Below are 23,827 nucleotides of genomic sequence, written 5' to 3' on the forward strand. Positions count from 1 at the left end.
TTAATCTCCCTGTATGCATATGCGCAATTACATTTCTACATTTTTGCGGGTTTAATAACGTATAGCATGCCCGATGTAATTTAAGATTCATTATTCTGGAGATTCTGTTCGCCAGAGTTTTATTATCGTATAAATTTTTGAACGTCCCGTTGGTCGTCGTTGAAGGTAAAATACGATTATCCGCATTGCGAGGGATAAGTGCCTGACTTACATTCGGTTCGTGTAAAATAACCCAATTATTTATGAACTTTCTTGTGAAGATATTGCTACAAGTTTACGCAAGCTACGTATACATCGACTTCTCTAAGATTTCCAGCTTGTTGAAATTCGATCTTCAGCATGTAACTTTGGAAATTCGTAGGATTTGTAAGAACTCGCGCGTCAGTGATTCAATGTTTGAAATGGGAAACACAAGATTTCAAGTGGGAAAAATCACAACAGATACATTTACATATATTCATATCTTATCCATGTGATACAAGACAATATATATATATATATATAAAATTTGATTGTCGATCAATGAATAAAGATTAAAGATCATCCAAAGTAAATTTTTACTATTTTATTTTTGCATAATTAAATAAAATAAAAATTTAATGTTTTTTTATTACTAATTTATTTAAGCAAAAAAAAAGAGAATGTGTATATATGTAGTATGTATACATAAAATTGAATTAATAAGTTCTATGAAGTGTTATTGCAGGCGTTATATTAAGTCTTCCTTAAGTCCTACTGAAGTAATCTGATTATTTATTACCTGCTCCGAAAGAGTTAAAGCAAGTTCGCGTAAAATCTATGCACACTTCGATTGAAAGTGACGTTCATGTTAAGTTTCGATCTCGCAAAGTTCAGCTAAGCGATGCGTCACGCTTTAATACTTTGCAAATTTAATCTGGCGATAAATAATCAACCTTATCTACTGAAGATTGAAGCAAGATTGCATTAATTATAGTATAAATTTATATTATCTGTGTCATTGTAAAAAAAACAGAAGCATTCGTAAGAGTATACAGGTATTTATATTTATATGTATTTATAACATATAATATATATTTGAAACGTAATAAGAGATTCAATTTCCGATAAATATTGCACAATTATTTATAAATATAAATGTCATTCTTAATATATTAAAATTTTTAGAAAGAATTTGAAAGGTTTTTTTCTATATTGAGATATAATATTTATAGAAATATTTATTATTGCATTTTAATAAAAAACTTGATAAAACGTGAAATAAGTTAGTGACGTTAATCAAGACGTCTAAACGAAGGAATATTTGTTCGTAATTTATTTTCGACTCAGTATTTCCAGAGATATTTTATAGTATATTTTGAGGCAAGCTTAACTTTATTTCATCGTTTCCGCTTATCTGTAACACAAATTCGACACGATAGTCCTTCACCTTTTCATGTCGCGCTTTCGCTCATAACACTCGTCTATTTTGTTGCATATTTCGTATCACGGACCGTCTCTTCGCGTAGTTTGCTGTTTGTCGCAAAGTACAAACAGCGCGAAAACTGACTGCTGCAATTCTGTTTAGATGGCTGCTTCTCACCGTTGATACATATATGTATAGGAGCATCGGTTGCGAAAACTTTCAGAAAATGCCAAAGCTCAAGCTGTATGAACTTTTGACCTAGCCTTTCGCCACTCCGCTGCAGTCTGCCTTAGTCCGTTTCGTAGTCAAACGCGCGAACAAGTTGTTCACTAGAAAGTTTCTACTTCCAGCTTAATATGCAGGTTCCGCTTGCTTATGACCGGGAAAAGCCCTTACGCACAATATACGAGCTTTTATACTTACGTGTCGAGCTTACCGCAACTCGAGATACACGTGCGTTAGCGCACTATATGTAATCTAATAAATTTTTCATGTTTCAGGAAAAAAAGAAAAGAAACAATTGAATGCATAAAATTATATCCTATTTGCAAATAGCAAAGGATTAGCAACACCGAGTGAGCGAGATGAAATCCTTCTCGAATATTGTCCTCACACATGATTTGACATTGAAAATTCGATGGCGTTCCGGTTTACACGATCATTTACCATGTTCCCTCATCGTCGCGTTCAAATGTTCAGTTGGATTAAAGGAAAAGAGCCGAAATCGGGAATCGTGCCAAAAACTGACGGCGAAAATTGCCGGCGATATTTTCCCTCCGAGTCGCGATAGACGAGGCCTTAATTAGGTAGAAGCACGATGGTTCGCGCGAATAGCTATTCCTCTTCGCACGCGTATTCATCATCGAAATCGTTATTAATTAGCGTCTAATATCGTGCTTCGTTAGCACTTGTAAGCTCTCAGGCACGACGCCAACTCGCTTGGACTCGTTTGAAAGATAGAAGTCTCTCGGCCCGATAACAATTTCTCTCTTTTCTGCCTCTTTTTTTCTCGATTCTCTTCAAACTTGTTTCGCACGCTCGCCCATTGTTTACGAGCAAAACAATGCGGGGGAATAAACAACAAGCTCTAGAGACGCGTGAAAACGCGATGTCGACGTAAAGGCAAAGCTTGAAACGCTGTGATCTAATGGCAACAGGGTGAAAGTGACATAATTGAGAGCAGTACATTTTCTTGATGAAGTCGAACTTGTTTTTTTGTATCACACCGTTGCTCATTCTGCTCCTCACGCCACGCGACGATTCTCTTAAGAATTGTACATCAGAGTTCATTAAAACTTTCCTACTCGGCAACATCATCGAATCAGAATTGCAGCATTATTGTGTTCCATCTCTGTAATTTACATAATTAAAAATCTAAAATTTATTTCAACAGATATATAAATTTTGCGAATTTTAATTTATTCACATGTTGGATAAAAGTCTTGCAATAAATTCAAAGCAATAAATTCAATTAATCACAAGATTATATCGAAAAAATAGTTATATGACATAAATAGGTGAAGTTCGGTGTAAAAGTTTGCTCATAAACCTCGCAGAACTATTTTATTACGGGATTTCTGCGTGCACGAGGTAAAAATCGGCAAGTCACGAAGTGCTAAAACTCTCGAGTTAAACTTTGATCCTTTTTTTTTTTCATGCGCAATCGCGCGAACTCATTGATTGTGCGCAGTGCAACAAAAGACCGTACATATACATATGTATAACCGATCGAAATCGCTTCGCGTGATCAACAATTACCAGCAAAACGATTTAATTAATTGGCCTGCTTCGAGAGCGAATATTAATCGTTCCTTACACGAGGCGCTCGATTGCAATCTCCGCTCCAAGTGTTTTGCAAGAGGATTCTCCTTCGCCTTCAGCATGTACGAAATGCCCGAGGGAAAATCGCCCACTGCGAAACCCCGCGATGAAGACTTTCGAAGATATCGAAGCAACTCACGAAGGCAGCCCTGACTTATTCTCATTTCGGCTCCTGACGAAGCAGCCAGCCAATTGCGAAATGCTATCGGAATCGACATCTCTTTCTCACTCTTTATTTTCTTTTTTCTTTTTTTATGCCGCGGTGCGAAAGTTAAAAGTAAACCGCTCGGTGATGGAGTAGAAGATGTATCGCTCCCTTGTGAATAATGAGTTCTCTAACTCTGGACCACGTGGTGAGGGAAATGTACGAGGTTTTCGCGAATGAGATTTTGATAATAATAGTTACCGACCTCCACGCGCATTAAACAATTTGCGGAGAAAACTAAATTAATAATAATAAGTGTGTGGATATTTTGAAACATGTTCTCTCGTGTGCGTATATGTGTGTGCATAATTTATATCATGGATTTTATACATCAACGCAACGTAATCTTATTTTGCGCGTATTACTAATGTAATAAATATATATATAAATGTGCTGTTTTCGTACTAAAATGCATGCTGAAAAATAATTCAGTTTGTCTTTCTGTACATTAAACATATTATGTTTGCCTTATTTATAGTTTTCATTATGACATCTTTTATTAATCAAAAATAAAATATTATTGAATATGATAGTTACAAAGATAATCTTACAATTAGAGAGATTGATCTTTGATCGCGATAAAAAAAACAGAGACTTGCTCGCGTGTCCAGAATTTATTAACTCAGCTCAGGAATCGTATACCTCGTAATTAAGTGAATTTTTCGGTTTATTTTTCTCTTTTCAATTCGGCGCAGGAAAACGGAATAGAGAGTTCATCGCGCTTTTAATCTGGAGTGACAAAGAGAATGCTAACGATGGAAGACGATAACGCGAATTTTTCTCTCACTGGCGTCATTTATCATAAAGTTTCGTAACTATCTCACAGCCGGAATGATACTTGCATATTTAAGACGACTAAGATTAATTACGGATTTAGGAAAAAATTATCATTGAAGAGAAGTGTTCAAGCGCGCATTTGTGCAACGTATATAGACTCCCCTAAGTGCATTTATATCTCGTGAATAAGCAAATATTTTAATGACCCGGGCAGTATAAATTATTGCGCAACTTTGCTATAAAAAATCTCTCTTTCAATCTTCCCAACTGCGTCGTCTAAATCGTGTTCTTCTGTGCAGCAACACGCGCGAAAATTAGATAAAATGCTATTTTATAAAAAGATAAAATTTTATATCTATAGAAACATCAAATTATTTGTGATTACATCAAACAGAACATGTGTAAGATTTTACATAAAAATATATTTTTATGTCAAATATTTTTTTGACAGAATACACACTTTTATATAAATTATGTTATTAACTAAAGATAGATATTTTCTTATAAGGAAATATATCACATTATGAATTTATTAACAAAACAGCAAAAAATGTTTTTTTTCAAATATGTAAAAAAGAAAAAGATTTAAGATTTTTAAAACAATTTTTAGATATCTATTGCGTTACATACATATATTGTGACTTTGTCAAAATCATACTTTTGGACAATTTAAAAACTTATCAGTAATTTAAAAACTTGTGACCAACGATCGCCTTTTCTCGAGTTGTGAAAGAAATCAGCGTTGCGAAAAGTGAGAAGTCGTTTAAAATCTCAAAGTTTCTCGAGTTCCTAAGTATAACGAGCACTTTCTGCCCATGATTAATATACTGCTAGATTTAAAGTAAATAACTTTTTTGCCGAGCACACATACACACACACAAAGAAAGAGAGAAACAGATTTTTAAAGTTATAGAAATATTAGTTCAAAAATTGGAGAATCGTGTAGAGCGTCGAGATAATTGATTCGAGTGACGTATCATCGACTGTATAGTTTACTATGTAAACATAGTGCGTAGAATATTTTTACGACTAGTACAAGTACGAATGCGTATGCGTTCGCGTGTATGCATATAATATGTATATACCCATCATCAAATGTTTGTTCGGCCAGAAACGATCGATCGATCGACTCTCTCGCGAGCAGCCCTCAAATAAAACATTCTTTTCTCCGTGCAATGTTTGCATCACAAACTATTTGGCATCTACCATATTCCTTTTTACTGTTATTCTTATCCCCGTACGTTTTTCCCCGTCAACGAATCGTGGCGGAGTGCGAAGCCGTATTCACCGGTGAGCCGCGAGAGGCGAATTATTTTGCCATCAACTTATTTCTACAAACACGATCTCTCGATGCAACAAGGGTGAGAGAAAGAAAGAAAAGAAGAGGCATTTACGTCTGAATTTACCTCTGAATGCGCAAACGGTTTATCGAGAGAGTCTCCCCGTTCGTGATATAATACTTGAGTACACCGATGTCGAGATAATAATAATCTTTATCGCACGCTCACTCTTCTATAATGCTCAGCGAAATTTATGACTCGTCATAAACGACTATGCTATGACATGTCATCGTTGTTATCGACTGTCATTTGACTATCGGCCATTTTTCACCGTTTGGAAAGGTCCTCTTGTGCTCAGCAACCGTTCACCGTTGGGCAGTATTCATGCGAGGAACTGTCTACGAATGATTACGGCTTATTATGCGTCCCGCGATATGTTTTATTCTTGCTGTGAAAATAGAGGGTGGTGCCGTGAAAATGACGACACGCCGCGTGTCTTTATTATCTGGGACGATACCGATTGCCTAATAAAAGATTACGAGTGATATATTTTCGCTCGTTTGCCCAGCGCGGCGCTTTATCCGATGATTAATAAAATGTCATACGTCAGGATTACGGATGATATGCGCAAACGGTCGTACGTTTCTCCTAATAATGCACAAATGCAGTTGTGTATAATTAAACGCGACATATTACTGGAAATGACGTCGAGTGGAAAATGATGCTGTTGTATACATATATATATATATATATATATATATATATATATATATTATATACATATACATATACATATATATAAATTGTATATATATTTATATGCAGATATATACATAATTATATACATGTATATATATATAATTTATATATGTGTATGTATATACATATATAATATATATGTAAATAGTTTTATTAAATGAGAGGTAGGCTGACATTAATAACGAAGCGATGAAGCGAATTATTGACGAATGATAAAAGCTTTTGCGAGATGTACATTATGTTTATATTTATGTCACGGAATGCATGTTTAAGCGATCGATGCAGTGATAACGGACGGTACATTACCATACGATATTTATATAGGTTGAAACATAACTGAATATTTTTATTAATTCTCTCATTAATGTGCGTATTCTCCGGGATTCGATGAAATATTTCTCCATCAAATTTCACTGAATAAACGGTCCGAGTCCGATGAGAATTTTCCTAAATCCACGCTATTAGCATTGCGTGTACGTGCGAATATTTTGTGCGTTCTGAATTTAAAAAAAAATATCGCGTTTACCATTTGTTGAATTGATATCGCCGCCGCGGAAATAATTCGAAAGAAAATTGAAAGGAAAAGATAAAATATAATTGGAATCAATGTCGTCCAAAGTTATTTTTCAACAATGATATCGCACGGTAATAATATTAAATGAAATTCGATCGTAATTGCGTTAATATGCAACTGAGTAATAGGATTGTACATGCGTCGAAACAGGTCAATAAAAAGTCAACAATAATCCCTCTTTTGTAAACATACATGAATATGTAATAAGCTTCTTTTCAGAGTAGAGAATTTGAGTCAATTTTTTCTTCCCTTGTATATTGCATTTAATAAAAAAAAAAAAAAAAGAAAATTTTATCACATCAAAACCAATTTCAATCCTCTTGAAAAGAAGTCTTTCGATTTATCTAGCGAAACATTCGCCCGCAGCCCTCCTTTTGTATACAATCCTTATTAGTTCCAAGCCAGTGCACCGTTCTAAATCGCGCATAATTCAAAATACGAATCGCTTTTGATTTTCCGCTCTCATTTCAATCGGTTACTAACAATAAGATTCATTATATCTTTGTAAATACAATAACCTTTTGTAGACAAGGGTCTCTTTCTCTCTTCTCTTTGTACGATTATCTAACACATCCGAGAGTTCTCATTATTACGATTATTACTCTTTCATCGTACAAAGAGAGTGACAACTTGGCACGATTTACGAATCAAAGACTGAAGAGCGCAGGGAACGTAGATAATCCTCCGACGCGTGTTTTATTCAAAGAGAGAGAGAGAGAAGTGTTGATTACAAGCACCTTGCTTACAGAAGACGACACAGGTGTGCGCGGTGTGTAGAGCTGAGATATCGAATTATGACATTGGAAAATTAGGTCGGGTTGCCCTCCCGCGTGAAGTAGCGATTCGTCACGGTACTCACAGTCTAACGTATCGTCCCACGAGTCTCGTGTAAGATCGGATAGCGGATATTCAACGAGACGTCCCGCCATTAACTACCGTGACCGTCACTCTCCTGCGGGAGTACCCTGTCTGGGATTATCGTAATATCACGCGATCCCTTGCGTGGGGAGAACGGATTTGTGTGTGTCACGAACGGAATCTCAAAACGGACTGTCAAAACATCTCTCGGCGCTCTCGGCCCCCGCGGCATTTTCCGAACATCTCTTTACCTTCGAGGGAATTCGCACAACTTTCATGCGCGCTCGACGCGGAACCCGAGAATGGAATCTTCAAACTTCGTGCTTCGAATTTATCGGAAATCCCGAAGACGCTTGATACAAATTGGTAAGAGAGTACTGCATATTCTTCTTTTTCTCTTTTGCTCTCTTGCTCTCTCTCTCTCTTCTTTCCCAGACGCGGACGTTAAGTTTCTATTGATTCTTGGTATAACTACACTAAACTCGCGCACTGCGAGACTTGTACCTCGCATTGGGTAAATTGTGTTGAAAAGTGATTTTGTCTGTTTTCGCTAACGAGAAGTAGACCATCAACTCGCGATGGAAAACATGTTTGTCTCTCGAGTTTGTCTCGTATAACGAGAGAAATACATGTCGCAAGGTAGAGGAGACAGGGGCCTGCTAGTAGAGAGACAATGTAATGGTCAAGTTGTACCTGATTAAGTAGACAATGTGCGACCGAAGTCATATATAATATATGTATCTTGTTTAAAATTTTAAAATTTCGTAGCTTTCGGCGATGCAAGAATTAATCATAGGACCAGTCTTTCGTAACTGAACGATCGGTCCATTTTTGTCACAAAATCATGCGAACGCTCGTTAAAAACATTGTGAATATACACTTTCGCAGTCGCACGTGAAAAACGGAGAATTTTTCGTTGATTCGCGGGGCAATTTTCGACGTGTCTGACCCCATAATCCAATTTAAAGGAAGGCTATCCGGTGTTTATCAGTTTTATACGAGCATTCGTCAGCGAAAGAGGATTTCGCAGGAACAAGTTATCCCCGCTAAGTCTCTATAAAAATCTAAACACGCGCGCGGCACAATGGCTCCTTAAAAGCGATCCCATCGCGATTTTACGTCTTCTCATCTTCCACAAAGGATATCGCAGCCTCCCTGAATGTATCGGGTTAAGAGGAGCCGACGTTTTATTGGCGTTCCCGCAGATTGGACCTACGACAGGTATACAGAAATCCTTTTGTGCCGGAGATATACTACCTACGGTCTCTTGTTTGGGATTTATATTCTACCGTCTACCGGCGTGCTTCCGCGTTGGCACGTATGTGCGACTCTCTTCACATCTCCGCTATGTATTGCATTAACTTGGACAAATGTCATCTCTTCTGCGTATATGTGTATCCGTGCGTACATACATACGTAAATGTATACGTGTATGCGTCGTATGTAAAACTTGTAGTGTATGTATACAACTATGTACTACACGCGACGCAGTCATGTCGCACAAAGCAAGAGCTATTCCACTAACGACGATGAAGTGGTATCGCGTATGATTAAGTCGCGCAAAAATAGAATTTCTTGTTTATGCAACTTCTGGACACGCAAGAAAGAACGCTGATGACAAGTATGCTCATTTCATGCAAGTCGCATAATACTCACAAACATTGTACAAACCTGGACTGTCGTGGTAAAAATAAAATACGTGGATAAAAATAGCTACGTGTAAAAATATAAAAATGGAATTTCTTTTATAGAGAAAAAAGCTATGACTAGGTGAGAGTAAAATATAAAACTTTATATAAATATTATATATATATACACACAAAAGATATATACATGTGTGTGTGTGTGTGAGTAACAATGAGTTTACTAACACAGATGACCGATTTTAATTGGAGTTAATCCTTACTTACTTCCGGGAACACGCTCGAATAATCCCTTTTAATGATAAGATTATCGGGTATAATTGGAACCTTCTATAGTCGGATTCTACTTCGCTGTTGAGCTATCAAAGTTCTTCTTCTTGGCGAGATTTATTTATTAGAAAAACGTTGTAATATCGCTGATCAATACGCTGTAATTTCACGTAAGGATTGATTATAACTAACGTAGACAAACTCGGAGTCGCGAAATGGTGTTTGATTTGTCTGAAGACGGATTAGTCTGTTTCGCGACTGTATAATGGCGATAAGTAAAGTCGCTAATAATCATATTTGAGACGTTAAATCCTTCTCTCGAGATTATATCCTTTTTCGTAATATATAATATTTATACTTTTCTCTTTTGCTACAAATAATTTTCCACTGTCTCAGGACAACTATAATCTTTCGACGAAAATGTTCGAGCAGAGAGCATTTGATATGTTAAGAACCAAGAAATTGTTTATCGCAAACGACCGAATCAGTTTGTCGAAGTTTACGGAAACTCGTGGAAAGCCCGGAAACGATTGAGAGCGGTTGAGTGGTAGAAATAGCTAACCGTCAGTTAGATAATTAACGCACTCGGCGGCACTTCCAATTAGCACGGATAGGCAATTAGCATATAAGCGCGAGGATCGATGGCAGTTTGTACACACGGTGGACGGCGAACGAATGAGCGAGGAAGCGGGAAATCGCGATGTGCAATATGCAAAAACGAAGGACGGGAAGATCTATGCCCATTAATAATCATTTAGCGGATCCGAGAGCTCCGGATAATATATTAAAACCATTTTGTTGGGTTATTTATGGATCACAAGCATCGAACGCCTTTAATTTATCTCTTATCGCTTAAACAGCGGGATTTCGCGCGATATACACATATATATTTTTATCTCTCTCGCAGCGTTTGCCGAAAATTAAATTTTTACAAATTTACGTCACTCGCACTACTCGATACGTCGAACTCGTCGAAATTTATACGTCGTATCAGATTCGCAGATATATATATATAGTTGTTTATCGTAATTTTGCTAGCGCGCAATAATTAACGATTTTACAGTAATTGGAAAAGAGGATTTGTTTGCGCTGCCTGTCGAGCCTGAATGAATACGAGTATTAACTTCGACGCTGCTATGAAGCGAACCGATTCAATTTTCGAAAAGCACATCCAGTTTTGGAGCTTCGGACAACTTGGTTCGCCGGAGAAAACAGAACACAGATACAACGGGAGGATGATCCTACTCAAATGTAAAAGTTTATCGCAAACTCGAAATCCCGAAGAGACATTTGATACGCTACATCCCGTAGCGAGTTCCGTTCGCTTTGGATGGAAAATATATAAACGATACGCGGGGCACTACATCTTTTTCTCTTCTAAATACATATGTAGCAGATATTTCGCGCACATGACATTTTGTTTTTCGGAAAAAGTCACGGAGAAAGATAACCGAGATCAACGAAAGTTCACGAGGAAAATATATACGCTTCCGTCTACGTCGTATATAAGATTCGTCGGAAACGATATTTATATCTCGGATATTTACGAAATTTTTATACGACCAAATTACAAATTGCATTATTCAAAAAGAAAAAGAAAGAATTTCGAGAGAAAAACGCGAGTGCAGTGTTTCGAATTTTGACAAACATTTCTTTTCTTTTTTTATGGTAATCGCAAAATTTCATTAAACCAAATTATTAAAACAAGCAAAGATGCTGAAACGCGAGATAAAAGACGATGGTGGAGCGGAAGGAAAGAAAAAGAATACGGCAAGGAAAACTCGAGGCAGAGAGAACGTCGAGAAAAAAAAACTGGCAGCTAGCGGCATTCTATCCTCGACGATATTCCCCTGTTGTGCATTTTTCTCTCACCTCTCGTTCCTTTTTCATCTCATGATACCTAACGTTTCATCCCGCTGACGCGGATTAACGAGGATTCCTCACCATCAAGCATCGAATGCCACTGTGTCGTACTAGCGAACTAATCATTGTCTCGCGTTAAATTACTTTGATCGATCAAGCAACCATGCTTTGTATGTTTTACATGTACAATATAAATAATAATTATGAATCAAATTAATCAATCGCATATAAGTACGGGCTTGTTTGTGTCGGGGTTTGAAAGAAATATCTCGCGCAATTATTTATCGATTAGCAAAAGGAATCTAGTTGCTTAATTTCTGCTGACAGCGGAAACATGTCTATGATAGATACGATAAAGATATTGTACAGTCAAGCGTGCTATTAAATATGCAAAACGGTTTCGGACGAAAACTAGCTATTATGTCGGTATAGAAGGCAATTATTACGCGTATTTAGATTTCAATTGAATGTTGTGAGAGTGTACAATAAATAAAAAAAATATCAGCAAAAAGATGAACAGATAGATTACATGTTTAAAAATAGATAAATGTAGCTCTCGAGATTGTGTAATAACTAAATATAAACGATATATAATTCATTTTAAATGTTTATCTTGAAGAAAAAAATCCGGAGATACTAGAAAATATCAAACCAATTACACAAATTGTCGATTTATGCAAAGTGATTGCCATTTACATATTTTTTTCAAACATAATAAATAGACGGATAATTTAATAATTAAATTAAAGAATTTTTTAGGATGTACATATCTAGTCATAGATATTCTAAAGTAATCTGACGTAATTCTAGAATTCCCTAATGACATCTATTGGAATATCTATAACGGGATATAACGGATCTCATTTGTTCCCTAGGTATCCGATAATCACGATGACAGACGTGCATGTGAAATGTCGAGTAAGATCTGAATTCGTTATTAAATCATCATGCTAACCAATTTCGATTTATGCGGTATCAGCAATGTCGGTGTACGATTGCCATTTCCATCACGCACATACATTGTGATTTTTTACAAATAGAAAATTATTTCCTGTCACCGTTCGTCATTGATCATTTACAAGTAACTTTTTTCCTGAAAATTAATCCCTGAGCTTACCGAGAAGCTTCAGTATTCATCAATTTTCACGATGACGGATGTGTGAAATGTCGTATAAGATCTAAATTAAATCGCCATCACCATAAATTCAATTTATGTGATATCTGCCATGTCACTATATGATTGCCATTTCTCTCACACCCACATTGTGATTTTTTACGAAAAATTGTAAAAAGTTCTGTATCATCTCCACCATTTGATCAGAGTCGCGAAGAGATTTTTCATCCCAAAAATTGATTCCTAAGATACCGGGAAAGCTCCGGTATTTATCGTCCATGGAGCTAGTAAAATGGATATTCGAAGTGACGCGAATACCCGAAACGTACGCGGGAGAAGTTTATTTCGTATATCGCGCCGATGTCGATACGATACGATACGATACGTCGAGGGAATTCGATTTTACACGACGCCGGACGCGGCGGAAGGCAGTTTTCGGGCCGGGCCTCGTCGCCATTGCGCAGTCGAAGTTTCGTGTCTCGCTGAAAGCATGTAACTGTTACCCCAAGCCCGAGGGATTACCGGTAATCTGCGGTAAGCTAAGGTATACGTGCGACGCGCGCGAGTATACCGGCAACCTGTTTCGGATATTGTTACGACGAGTAGCCGTTTCTCGTCGAGCAGTCGTTCGAATTCTCGACTGTTTCTCTCCCTCGTCGGGAGAGGATCCCCTTTCGCCTTCCTATTCCTCACGCGCTACTACAGCTCGTTTGTGGACTCGTTAGCGCCAACCGACGAGAGGGGTGGTTGGGGTGCGAATTAACCAGTTAGAAAGTTACGCGGAATCAGTGCCGCGAAAAGATAGAAACCGACCAGAGTTCGTCGTTAGGTTCATCGGGCACGGAGAACCGACAAGACGAGATTTTTAGATCGCTCGTTTCTCGATAGAGCAGGACTTTGATTTCGGCTTGATGAGACCTCGCGATGTCGCAGACAATCCGCAAATATCATCTTTGGACATTTCTGAAAAATTCATCCGCCTAATCTACATAATTTCGAGAATAAGAAATTAAGATCTAAGTTCATTAAAATAGTTTGTCGAATTAAAGTTCCAGAGCCAATTCCTCCCCTTTTATGACTTAATAGATTAACCCTTAAAATATTATGCTGCGAGACGAGCAAATATTCAAAAGGAATAAGCGGTTCAAAAACATTAGCATTTATAATACATATATATCGAACAATTATATTGATATATTTCGAACTAAAAATACCGAAGCGGAAAAAATCCAATATTTAGATAAAAACTTATATTTAAATTTGCTAAACCCAGACTTGACTCAACTAAAATTATCATGTCACGGGCTGTGTTCTATTGCGGTTTCTACTTCGATTTAAAGAACTCGGACAAAGTCCTTAAAATATTTTATATCGAATTACTTTAATATTAACAATACTCTGTCGCTCGCAATCAAGATATTTCTCATTTATATAAATGAGAAGAAGCAGCGTTCGCAATCTAGTTCTGCAACAAGATAACTATCAGGGCGAATAAACCGAAGAAAAGCGAAAGGCGGGCATTAAATCCGTTTGCACATTAGTGGGCCAAGTTAACGACGCTGCGTTACAATTCGCCATAAACCTTCCTTTTCTCTCCGCCGTGAAACTCGCTCGGTGATAATTACTGACTTTACCGGAACCTCGATAATGATCGTGCCGTGGCGATTACGTTTGATCAAAGTTTTACAAAATCTCGGCACGCGTTTTTCGCGTGCAAGCGCGATTTTGTCTTCTTCTTCTTCCTCTTGACGAAGAAGTGCGCGGATAAAAATTCCTGTACGAGCTTCCCTGTAATATACGAGACGGATAAAAGAAAAGCGTCGTAAAACGAATAAAGTGCGCGCGCGATACATACGTGCGAGTCATATTTACGAGAGATAGACCGTAACTCTGTAGAGCTATGAATTGCAGATAAATGAAAAAAGGATGAAAACTAGCAAGAGTGCGCTCCGCGACGTTTTACGATGGCGATAATTTTTATTCTTTTACCAAGCGAGTAAGATCTCGCAATCAACGCTGCGTGGATCCAATTGCATCGCGCGAATTCCATTTCAAGCATTAATTGACCGGACGTGATTCAAATCACCACGATCTAAGCGATGCAAACGATATACCGATAACGACAAGTTGATAAATTTGATATTAAGAGAAAAAAATTGGAAACACGTTTCTAAGTTAAACCACTCGATTTCTATAAGACACTCGAGACGTAATAAATTTCGCGCGATGCTGGCGCGATGCGTGAAAAATTTGTCGCGGCAGGCGCCGCACTTTTTTTTAAGTTTTTTATTGCGGCGGCGGAAACGTATCGAAATTCCGCGTCACCAGTCACGAGTTAAGCTCATAGTATTGACATATTGAAGTGGATCCACTCGTTACTCCGCGCTGCAGTTTTGCGGAACGAGACCCGCGGGAGCGATATCCTGAATTTTCGCCGTCATATATGAAAGGCCCGTGAGAAATATGTAGTTCCGGAATGCGCGCACAACTATTGTTGCGCCAGGCTTGCTACGGATTACAGCAGAATATATGAAATATGTCGTTTCTTGACAGAATTGCGCGAATTATATATGTGACATATGAAACATTCGCGACGTTACGTCTTATTCGCGTCGCGCTAAAACAAATCTTATATCACTCGCCGTATACCTCGGCTGATCGCGAAGCGTTTTTTTCCTTGCGATATGCAATAATCGTAAAAATTCTCTGACCGTAACACAGCGAACTCGCGTGGAAATAGATTCGCCATGCAGTGAAACGAGACTCTTCAAAACTGTTTCATCTTCCTTTTCAGTAATACTGTGTTATTGCTCAAAATCAAACAAAGGATCAAAGCTATTTTAATGACAGATAAATGTACTTAGAATAAGTGCATTTAAAATAAGTGAACCTCGGCAAAAAAATATGCTAACTGTAGTCACGATTGCATCGAACGAATAAGGACTGAGATCGCGTGCAAATAATCATTCGATATTCCTGTTAGTATAAAAGAGAAAAGAGAGAAGAGAGAGAGAGAGAAAGAGAGGGAGGAGAAATGGATGATACTGCAATAATTCCTCGCATTTATCCACATTCTTCGTTTAATAATTCTCTCTTCAAACGAATAATAAAAATGCTTGATATTTTTTATCACACGAATACATTTCACATTCAAGCATTGGAATCACAGTTTCGCGGAAGAAAAAAAAACGTTCGACAGGCAAAACATACATCTCCCACCAGCGTGTTCGTTAATCATCCTTTCACAAATTTTTACACTGACGGAACGAGGTTATCCGGCGAAATCGCATAATAATTATCATTTTGGTCCTTTCGGGTTTCAGCGCGCACGTAATGTTATTTTAGTATACAGTCCCTCGTCTAAGAATAACAGGTGCATTGCCAATTCCAATTAATCTTCCCAGGATTAGACTCGAGATAATCTTGAATATTCGCGTGTCGGGTATGAAACATACACGTTACGTCGCTTGATCGTCTCCGCCTTGCTTAGATGCGCGATAATGCTACTTTTCCCTTACCCTCGGTCATTATTTCGATAAGGTTGTTACGCAAGGATATAGGGGACAAAGGGGTGTCGAGAGGAGAGAAAGAGAAGAGAGACCGTACTATTTTTTTTAACGACAGTCCGAAAGTAATATCGCATGTGTCGTTATGTTAATAATAATCATCGTTTTTCTACAATTCCTGTAATTACATCGTAATCGCCGCGCTAAAATGGCCCTCGAACGCGAGACAGCTTGTCGTGATCGCTTTACGAGGTTCTGTTATTTTTGAATTCTAGAGCAAGCCGAGCCGTGTTTCCATTAAGTCATACACCGACGCGGAAGGTGTATACGACGGATGAAATCGCGTGCAAATTATCGTCTTGGTCGCCGGCGTGCGCATAAGGGGTCCTTCTCGCCCTTTCCGCAATGCCACCTCGGATGGAGGATGACAAATGGCCGACCATTAGACCGATTTCGTGGTCATTTCGTCGTTGCCCTCGCAACGGCTTTTCGGCTTTACCGGCAAAAAAAAGAAATTAATTGCTATGATATGCTGTGATTTCGAAAGCTGTCGTTGGAAAGTGTCCCGACAGTATCAAAGATGATGATGATTCGAATATGAGATTCAGAAAGAGAGAGAGAGAGAGTCTCCGTCTAAGAATTCCTAATGAGTTGAATAAATAATCTTTCTCCTGCCGTACATATTGCGCTGAATTTATATAATTAAAAAATTCTCTGACTCTGAAATAAAAATAAGCGGTGGCAGATTTGTGTTTGTACCTCTGAAATTTTTTAAAATCAAGGAATAATGTGAAAAATTCCACATCGCCTATTTTGAAAAATTAAAAATTATTAGAGAAAAAAATAAATTTTATATTCACACTTTATGCTCTATAAATTGTTTCTATTAATATTTAGAATTTAAAAAAAAAAATTTGTTTATACGAAAAAGGAGCAGATGTTTTATTTTTAGCGCGGACATGTTTTGTAACACATTTTCCATATATTGTGGCCCGGTGAAAGCATTCCCGGTTATGCAATCTCTATTAAAATGTTAACCGACGCGCGCTCGCGCTATGGTAAGCGCTCTAGTTTACATTTCCCGGTGCAGTCTGTTTATAAAAACATGACGCGTAAAGAGATCCTCTTTATAGTACAAAGTACATTTTTCGATGATGCGCGCACATTAAAGTTGTTTTTTCCAGTTGTTGCGGTTCTAGTTATTTGCAAGAAGTAGGTACCAAACTCACATCTCTCAAGCATCGCCATACACATTAAAAAAAACAGAATATTATAAAAATAAACATATCTCTCATCATTGACATTTATACTGACCGCTTTTCTAGCGCGTTGAATTATGACATTAGCTTCATTAGGAAGAAACCGAATGCTATTATCTCGAAATACTGGAACGCAGCAAAGTAAATGCGTCTAACTTTTGCTACGCGAATAAACGTGAAAGCATCGTTAATTAACGCGACGCGTTAGTTACGTGTGTACTATGTGTACACGTCGGTTGTCTTTCGCCGTCAGCAACACCTGTTGAAAAGTAGAAGTCAGACAAACCTTATGAAAACTCGCGCGGCTTGACATTTCGCCACGCTGTGAAATAATAATTAACGAAATCGGAGCAATTCCGATCGTAATTAAGCGCCTTTGAATCAAGCGGAGATTGCGTTAATTTACGTTTGCTAATTCTCGCGCGAAGAAATTTTCTTCGATAATGATATGTATATGTGTTGAATTTTGTTTAAAGATTCTAGGACTTCTTCCAACAAAACAGAACATAACATTGGCAATTTGACGTTTTAATTTCGCAAGATCGCGATTCTATTAATGTCTCTCTTGCATTATGTGTAATTTTAATTGTTTACAAAATTGCATATAATTTTATTAGTTTCATGGCCTAACTGTTATAGTTCTCCTCTATTCATCAAATGAAATTTAATCGATGATATGTATACGATATGTATATTAGCCGAGATTATCATTTTCATATATTTTATATAATTTTCTGTTTCTAACATTTTATATAATATGCAATAATAATTTTATTTCCCCGGTTAAAAAATAATGTCACAGAAATTAATATTTTAATCATATTAATAAAACCTATTCAATTTCAAGTATCAACGTATATATATATATATATATATAGTGTCTCCAGTAGCTCTCCGTCAATTATTATTGTAATAATTCCTATAATTATTGAGGACTCAATGATTGTCGATTGCGGGCAACATTAGTCCCTCTGGTCATCCAATATGTCATTAGTTAGATATTCCCAGATATTCCCATAATGAACTGTTACATTATTGTCTCGATAAGCATGGGGGAGCAATCAGAGTTGTAATTTGCAAAAATGTCAACAGGGATTTGTTGTAAAATGGAAGTATAGTATTTTGAAAAGATGTTATGTGCGAGTTTTATCCTGCATCACATACTGGTCAGAGTTAAATGCCCGTGGGAAAATACTCGTTGGCATTTACATTACATTTATACGACAGAAATGGCGACGAATAAATGGCGCAATAGATTGGAAATTTCCTCAAGAGAGAGTTTCGCAAAAGTGCGAAACCAGCATCACATTATTTTTGTCCTCGCGGCCGCGCGAACTTTGCTATTGAAACTCCAATTTTTTTCTCCTCGTATCCCCGCTGTGGAACATGCTTTTTTATTGCACGGCTATAAATTTAAGAGGGGCTTAGCGCCGTGGTTTAATTAAACTATTTTAACCGTCATTCCCTTCCCTAAGTCTTCCGCCGTGCCTGAATCGATCGGATATCTCGGTCCTACAATTTTCTTTATCATTTATCCGGCTTACAGAGTGTTAAATTAATTTTTGAAGCGCGTATTATCTACAAAGCGCCATGTATAATTATAGCGTACGATACGAAGCTCGGAAATGGCAATAAAACTTTTTAATAATCAATCGACCAGACTTCCTGTTGCTATTCTAAATGAGCCAAGTGGTTGATAATGTGGAAAAAAATATAAATATATTTTTAGTTTTATTATATCATGGTACACAGATAGCTGAACAACAACTAGATAATACATACTAGCTTCCTGTCTTATAGGAGTTCCTTGACTTTTACGACCTTATTATTACGTCGTTTATACGCTTCAGTAATTTGCGAAGATTTCTTAATAATGATAAATAATCTTAGTAATTATATTGACATAAGTAAGGTATTTTCCTTAAAGAAACATTTCCTTATTAGAAAATAAAAGCACTTATTATCGAAGAGGGATAAGAAAAAAAAAATATTGAAAAATTATTTAAAATTTCAATAATGTCAAATATTTTTAGTAATCGTTTAAAATTGCTCTTGAAAAAAGTTTTCTCCCTTTATTTCTCTCTATCTTTAAATCCGCGTATGTGTGTCGTCCGATGAATACAATTACGACCACGTACGTAATGGTGCAAGAGATTTTAATCACAGAACAGTATTCCTATCGCTAATGATATGCATCAACCTCGCGCCGTCGCACCAGGATTAAAATTCCTACAATTATGATTTACATTGTAGATTCGACTGCCGAGATAAAATAACATGGCCGTACCGTTATTTTAATTTTTGAATACATCTGCCACAGCATCGCGGGATGATGCATATACAGGCGATCGTGCGACGTCTCAAGAACAGTTTCGGCAAGTGCGAAATGTCCGATTAATTATGAGACATCGGAGAACGCCGCTAATGATATTCAGAAGCACCTTTCCATTTATATCCCCCTCAACCTAACGCCGTACTCGAGTTTCGACGAGGAAAGGAGGAAGAGAGAGAGAGAGAGAGAGAGAGAGAGTGAGAACTGAACGCGGTCGAGCGAAACTTCCTCGGATGAGGTCGACGGTAATAATCCGCTGTTTAAAGTTCCCAACAGCCTCGTGACGAGGAACCGTGGAGATTTGATTTAATTCGTCGCGTCACGACCTTCGACCCGCGAGCAACGTTGAGCCGCCCTGGAACTTGGAGCAGCACTTTAATCCCTTCGAAAAACAGAAAAGTTTCATCCACTCGAAAAGATTCAAAGTATTACTAATTTTTTTTCTACGAAAGACAAGCTTCCACTTTTCATTCTTACATAGGTACATTAACTTTTGCAGACTTGATTTAGTATAGCAAATATAACATATCGCAACCCAATATTCGAAACAAATTCCCTATACATCGATGCAGAAATAATGTACCTCGCGTTTCGTCTCTGCACTGCGAAAGGATTACAACTCCCAGCTCTAAATCATGCATAACTAGTAGTATTACTCACTCGGCTTATCCAGATCGGAGAGTTCTACCGTTGGCGAGTACGCCGTAGCGGCTCCCAAGACCAGCGTCATCACCGTCGTCGTCGTCACGACACTCCACCACCGCCACCTCCACCACATTTTGTCTCCCTTTCACGCGCACTGCACACACCCTCGACCCCCTAAAGGTCGACGTAACACTCTGCGCTCCCTCCTCCTACAGTCGTTACGTAGTCTCGCGGCCGTAGCGAGCCGGCACTAATTGCAACCCCCAACGTTGCTGCTGCCGCTCTCGTTGTCCTTGCTGTTGCTGCTGCTGTTGCTGCTGCTGCTGCTGCATTGCGCCGCCTTCCACATTGTCCGCCGTTCTTCGTCTTCCTTCTCGTCGTCGTCCTCGTCGTTGTTGCTACTGCCGTCGCCGCGAACCGATACGAGCCGTCGTCCCCTATCTGTCTTGTCGCTCACGTACCTGTCGTCATTTAACGAGACAGCGACTATTTGTCTTTCAGGCCTCCCAGGAACAAGACACGGGACACCTCTAACGACGTATGTTATGACCATTCAGTGTGTTTCTCCATCTTACACCACAATCTTTAGCTTATCGCGTGAGGATCTTTCTCGGTTGAAGCAACTTTGGATCCGTTCAATTGATCTCTCCGGTAAATTTTTCCAGATCGGATGCAATTCTTAAAATTGAGGCTTCATTCGATTGCCTTGTTTCTTATACTATAACCGATGCGTTACTCTGTTAGGGAAATTTGTCGCTGCCGTAAAATTTTTCGGGTGTTGAACGAGTGGATGATTGTAGGATTTGCTGAATAAACGAATTCGTACCGGAGCGATGCTTCTGACAGCTTTTCTCTGAGTGGCAATTGTAGTTTTATTGTCTGTAGAAGGTGGCTTGCAGCTCCAATTAAAAAGGTTTTTTTTTGGAATTTTTATTTGAATTCTGAATGTTTCTGTCTCGAGGTCCTGTCGCGACCCACTAATACGTTCGATCGCGTGGTAAATCTCTGCGGAATGGAATAAAATATCCGTTGGGTCTCGACTAAACTTGCAAAGTGGATTCGACTTGTCTCGAAATTCTGGCTGTCGAAACTTCAGCACGATATATGTCCCGGCGCAACTAGGTTGCGCGAGTCTGATAAATTTTCAAAACACTTGGAGGATTTACGCTGCGCTCGTTTCGGACGTGACCGTATATTTTTCTCCTCCGCAACATCCAATCAAGCAATACATGCGATATATTGTTTAAAAAATAAAATGATTCGGGGCGAAAAAAACAAACTTTGAGAATAAAAGTATTTTCGATTTTTCCCCTAAATTATAATACGCGGGTGTGGCCGAGTAAAATAAAATTGTTTATTTAAAAACTAAATCTTTCTTCTGGTAAAACACGAAGCTCTTCGTCTTGCTGACTATATATCGACCTGACGCGAATGTCGGAAATTTCGGAAACACCGGCGTAGAACAAATCGTCGTTTTGCCACACCACTGATTGTACTTTCCGCCACTATATTTCACCCTTATGTTCCGACACGTTAACCTCGGCCGCAGCCAAATATCGAACGGTCACCCGCGTGCGTATGAAACTGCGAAGTTAATCACGATGTATCGATACTGGCGTATCAAGTACGAATAGGTTCCGGTTAACAGTGCCGGTTAATCAGACACAGTGCTAACAAAGCCACCAGATCTGTAGTATTTATTGTTAGTTGAAGGACTCCAATTTTTCGCACTTGCTCTTCTCTCTGTTCAGCCTTGCAACAATGCACCAAACGAGCACGTGCGTAAGAGATGCGAGACGGCTTTACGTGAAGATCGAAGATCTCAAAAGTAGCATGAAAAGAAAAAAACGTGACAACTGTCAAGCGTGCTAATTCACTCGCGTCCGACTAATTTCGGGCAGTGACGTTTAAATACCGGCGAAAAAAATGTACCGCGGATCGTAACTTTCGGGGTCATCGATCGGCACTCGCGAAGCACGATCGAGTGAACGATCGAGCGATCGATCGATATGATCACCGCGCGCTCTCGCTTCGATTTTGATTCATGAATCACTCGCGTCGCGTATCGAACGTGGAAACGCACCGGCGACAAATCTCCCCCGCGACGAAGCCACATCGAGCCCTGACCCGCGGCGGCTCGGTACTGAAGCCATTGAATATCGCGAGGAACCCTCGCGAGTCGTTTCGGCTCACTCCGCTGCTGCTCGGTCGTCTTCGGGCACGCTCGCGCCGTACGTCCCGTTCTGGACCCCGCTTTCTGCTCCAGCCTCTCTTCTGCTATCTCGCGCGCGTTTCGCTCCGAAAATTTCTACACACACATCTCTATCGTTCTATATCGCGGAGAACGCTATGATTTACCGGCGCGGCTAATTAGTTGCCGTAATCGCCTCGCGGTCCAGGCGCGGATGCGTGAACGTAAGATTTTCGACAGAAGAGGATGAGGAAACTTGGCGGTGGGACGGAATGCCAGGGTCGTTACGCTCTTCCGATTCTAATGAGGCTTTACGATAGAAGAGGAACTTCTTGTCGAAGAACCGAACTCTCTCCCTCTCTTTTTCTCTTGGAGCATAGATTTCATTTTAGAAAACAGGACAGAGTCTTTAATTAAAACTGTCGCAAGCTAACTTCTAACTTAGTAAACAGCTGATGATCGCTTTTGCCGCTCCTATTTATTGTGAAATTTCAGATTTTGCCAGGTGAATTCTATAGATTCTAAATAAATTGGTGCGCACCTGTCGAAAGAGAATGCACTGCATATAACGATAAATATGTCCTCGTAGAATAAGAGGGCACGTCACGCGGAGTGTGTTCATGAAAACTCATAGTTCGTGCGTACCTAGTGCATGCACGAGATAACCGCCCTCGAAGCTTCATGACTCTCTCTACGAGAACTCGCTCCAATCACGATAAATTCTGGCTTTCGTGTTTCCATCGCTATCGGCAATCGCCTGCAAATCACTTCCTAATCCTCGAGTAGGTATCTACGAAGGTACCTTTCCTAAATCCGCGTTGAATATCTAAGCATGTTCCTGTATATGCAGTATATATGTATATGTCGTTATTTTTGTATTTTCTATCTTATTTTTTATTCACTATCTAACAGTCAACTTTAATTCTTTGTATTAATAATGGATCCTAACATTGTGTAATATTAAGCAGAATTATTTAATTCTTGCGATTATAAATCACATGGCAACATTTTTCAACAAAACTCTCATCGTGTGTCTAAATTATCCTCCATCACTTTTACATTGCGAGATATAATTGTATAAAAAATCATTGATAGGTAACATGATAAATAATGTAGCACTAATCCTTTAGCAATTTATTACTATATTATTAATTGACGAATCAAAACGTGATCAATGATCATATGAAAAGATTTTATTTTATGCAAGGACACATAGTGAATCAATACAATGATAAACATTAATAATATACATTTATGTATATAGCGTGTTAATAATATATAACATATTTAATAACATTTGTGCGTTTTAATTAGAACGATATCCGAAGCCAACTATAATTGACGAA

General features: G+C 38.4%; 1 protein-coding gene across 1 annotated transcript in view; it reads right to left on the minus strand.

Annotated features, from left to right (window-relative positions):
* Positions 1 to 20,435, minus strand: part of LOC114942908 (neural cell adhesion molecule 1) — a 93,057-nt gene extending 72,622 nt beyond the window's left edge. The window contains exon 1 of the mRNA XM_029318388.2: positions 20,306 to 20,435. Coding sequence (XP_029174221.1) covers positions 20,306 to 20,423 — 118 coding nt within the window. The 5' untranslated portion in view covers positions 20,424 to 20,435. The remainder of the gene's footprint in view (positions 1 to 20,305) is intronic.
* Between the last annotated feature and the right edge of the window lie 3,392 nt (positions 20,436 to 23,827).

Source organism: Nylanderia fulva, unplaced genomic scaffold, assembly GCF_048542155.1.
Source record: "Nylanderia fulva isolate GAGA-0341 unplaced genomic scaffold, ASM4854215v1 Scaffold2, whole genome shotgun sequence".
Lineage (NCBI taxonomy): Eukaryota > Metazoa > Arthropoda > Insecta > Hymenoptera > Formicidae > Nylanderia > Nylanderia fulva.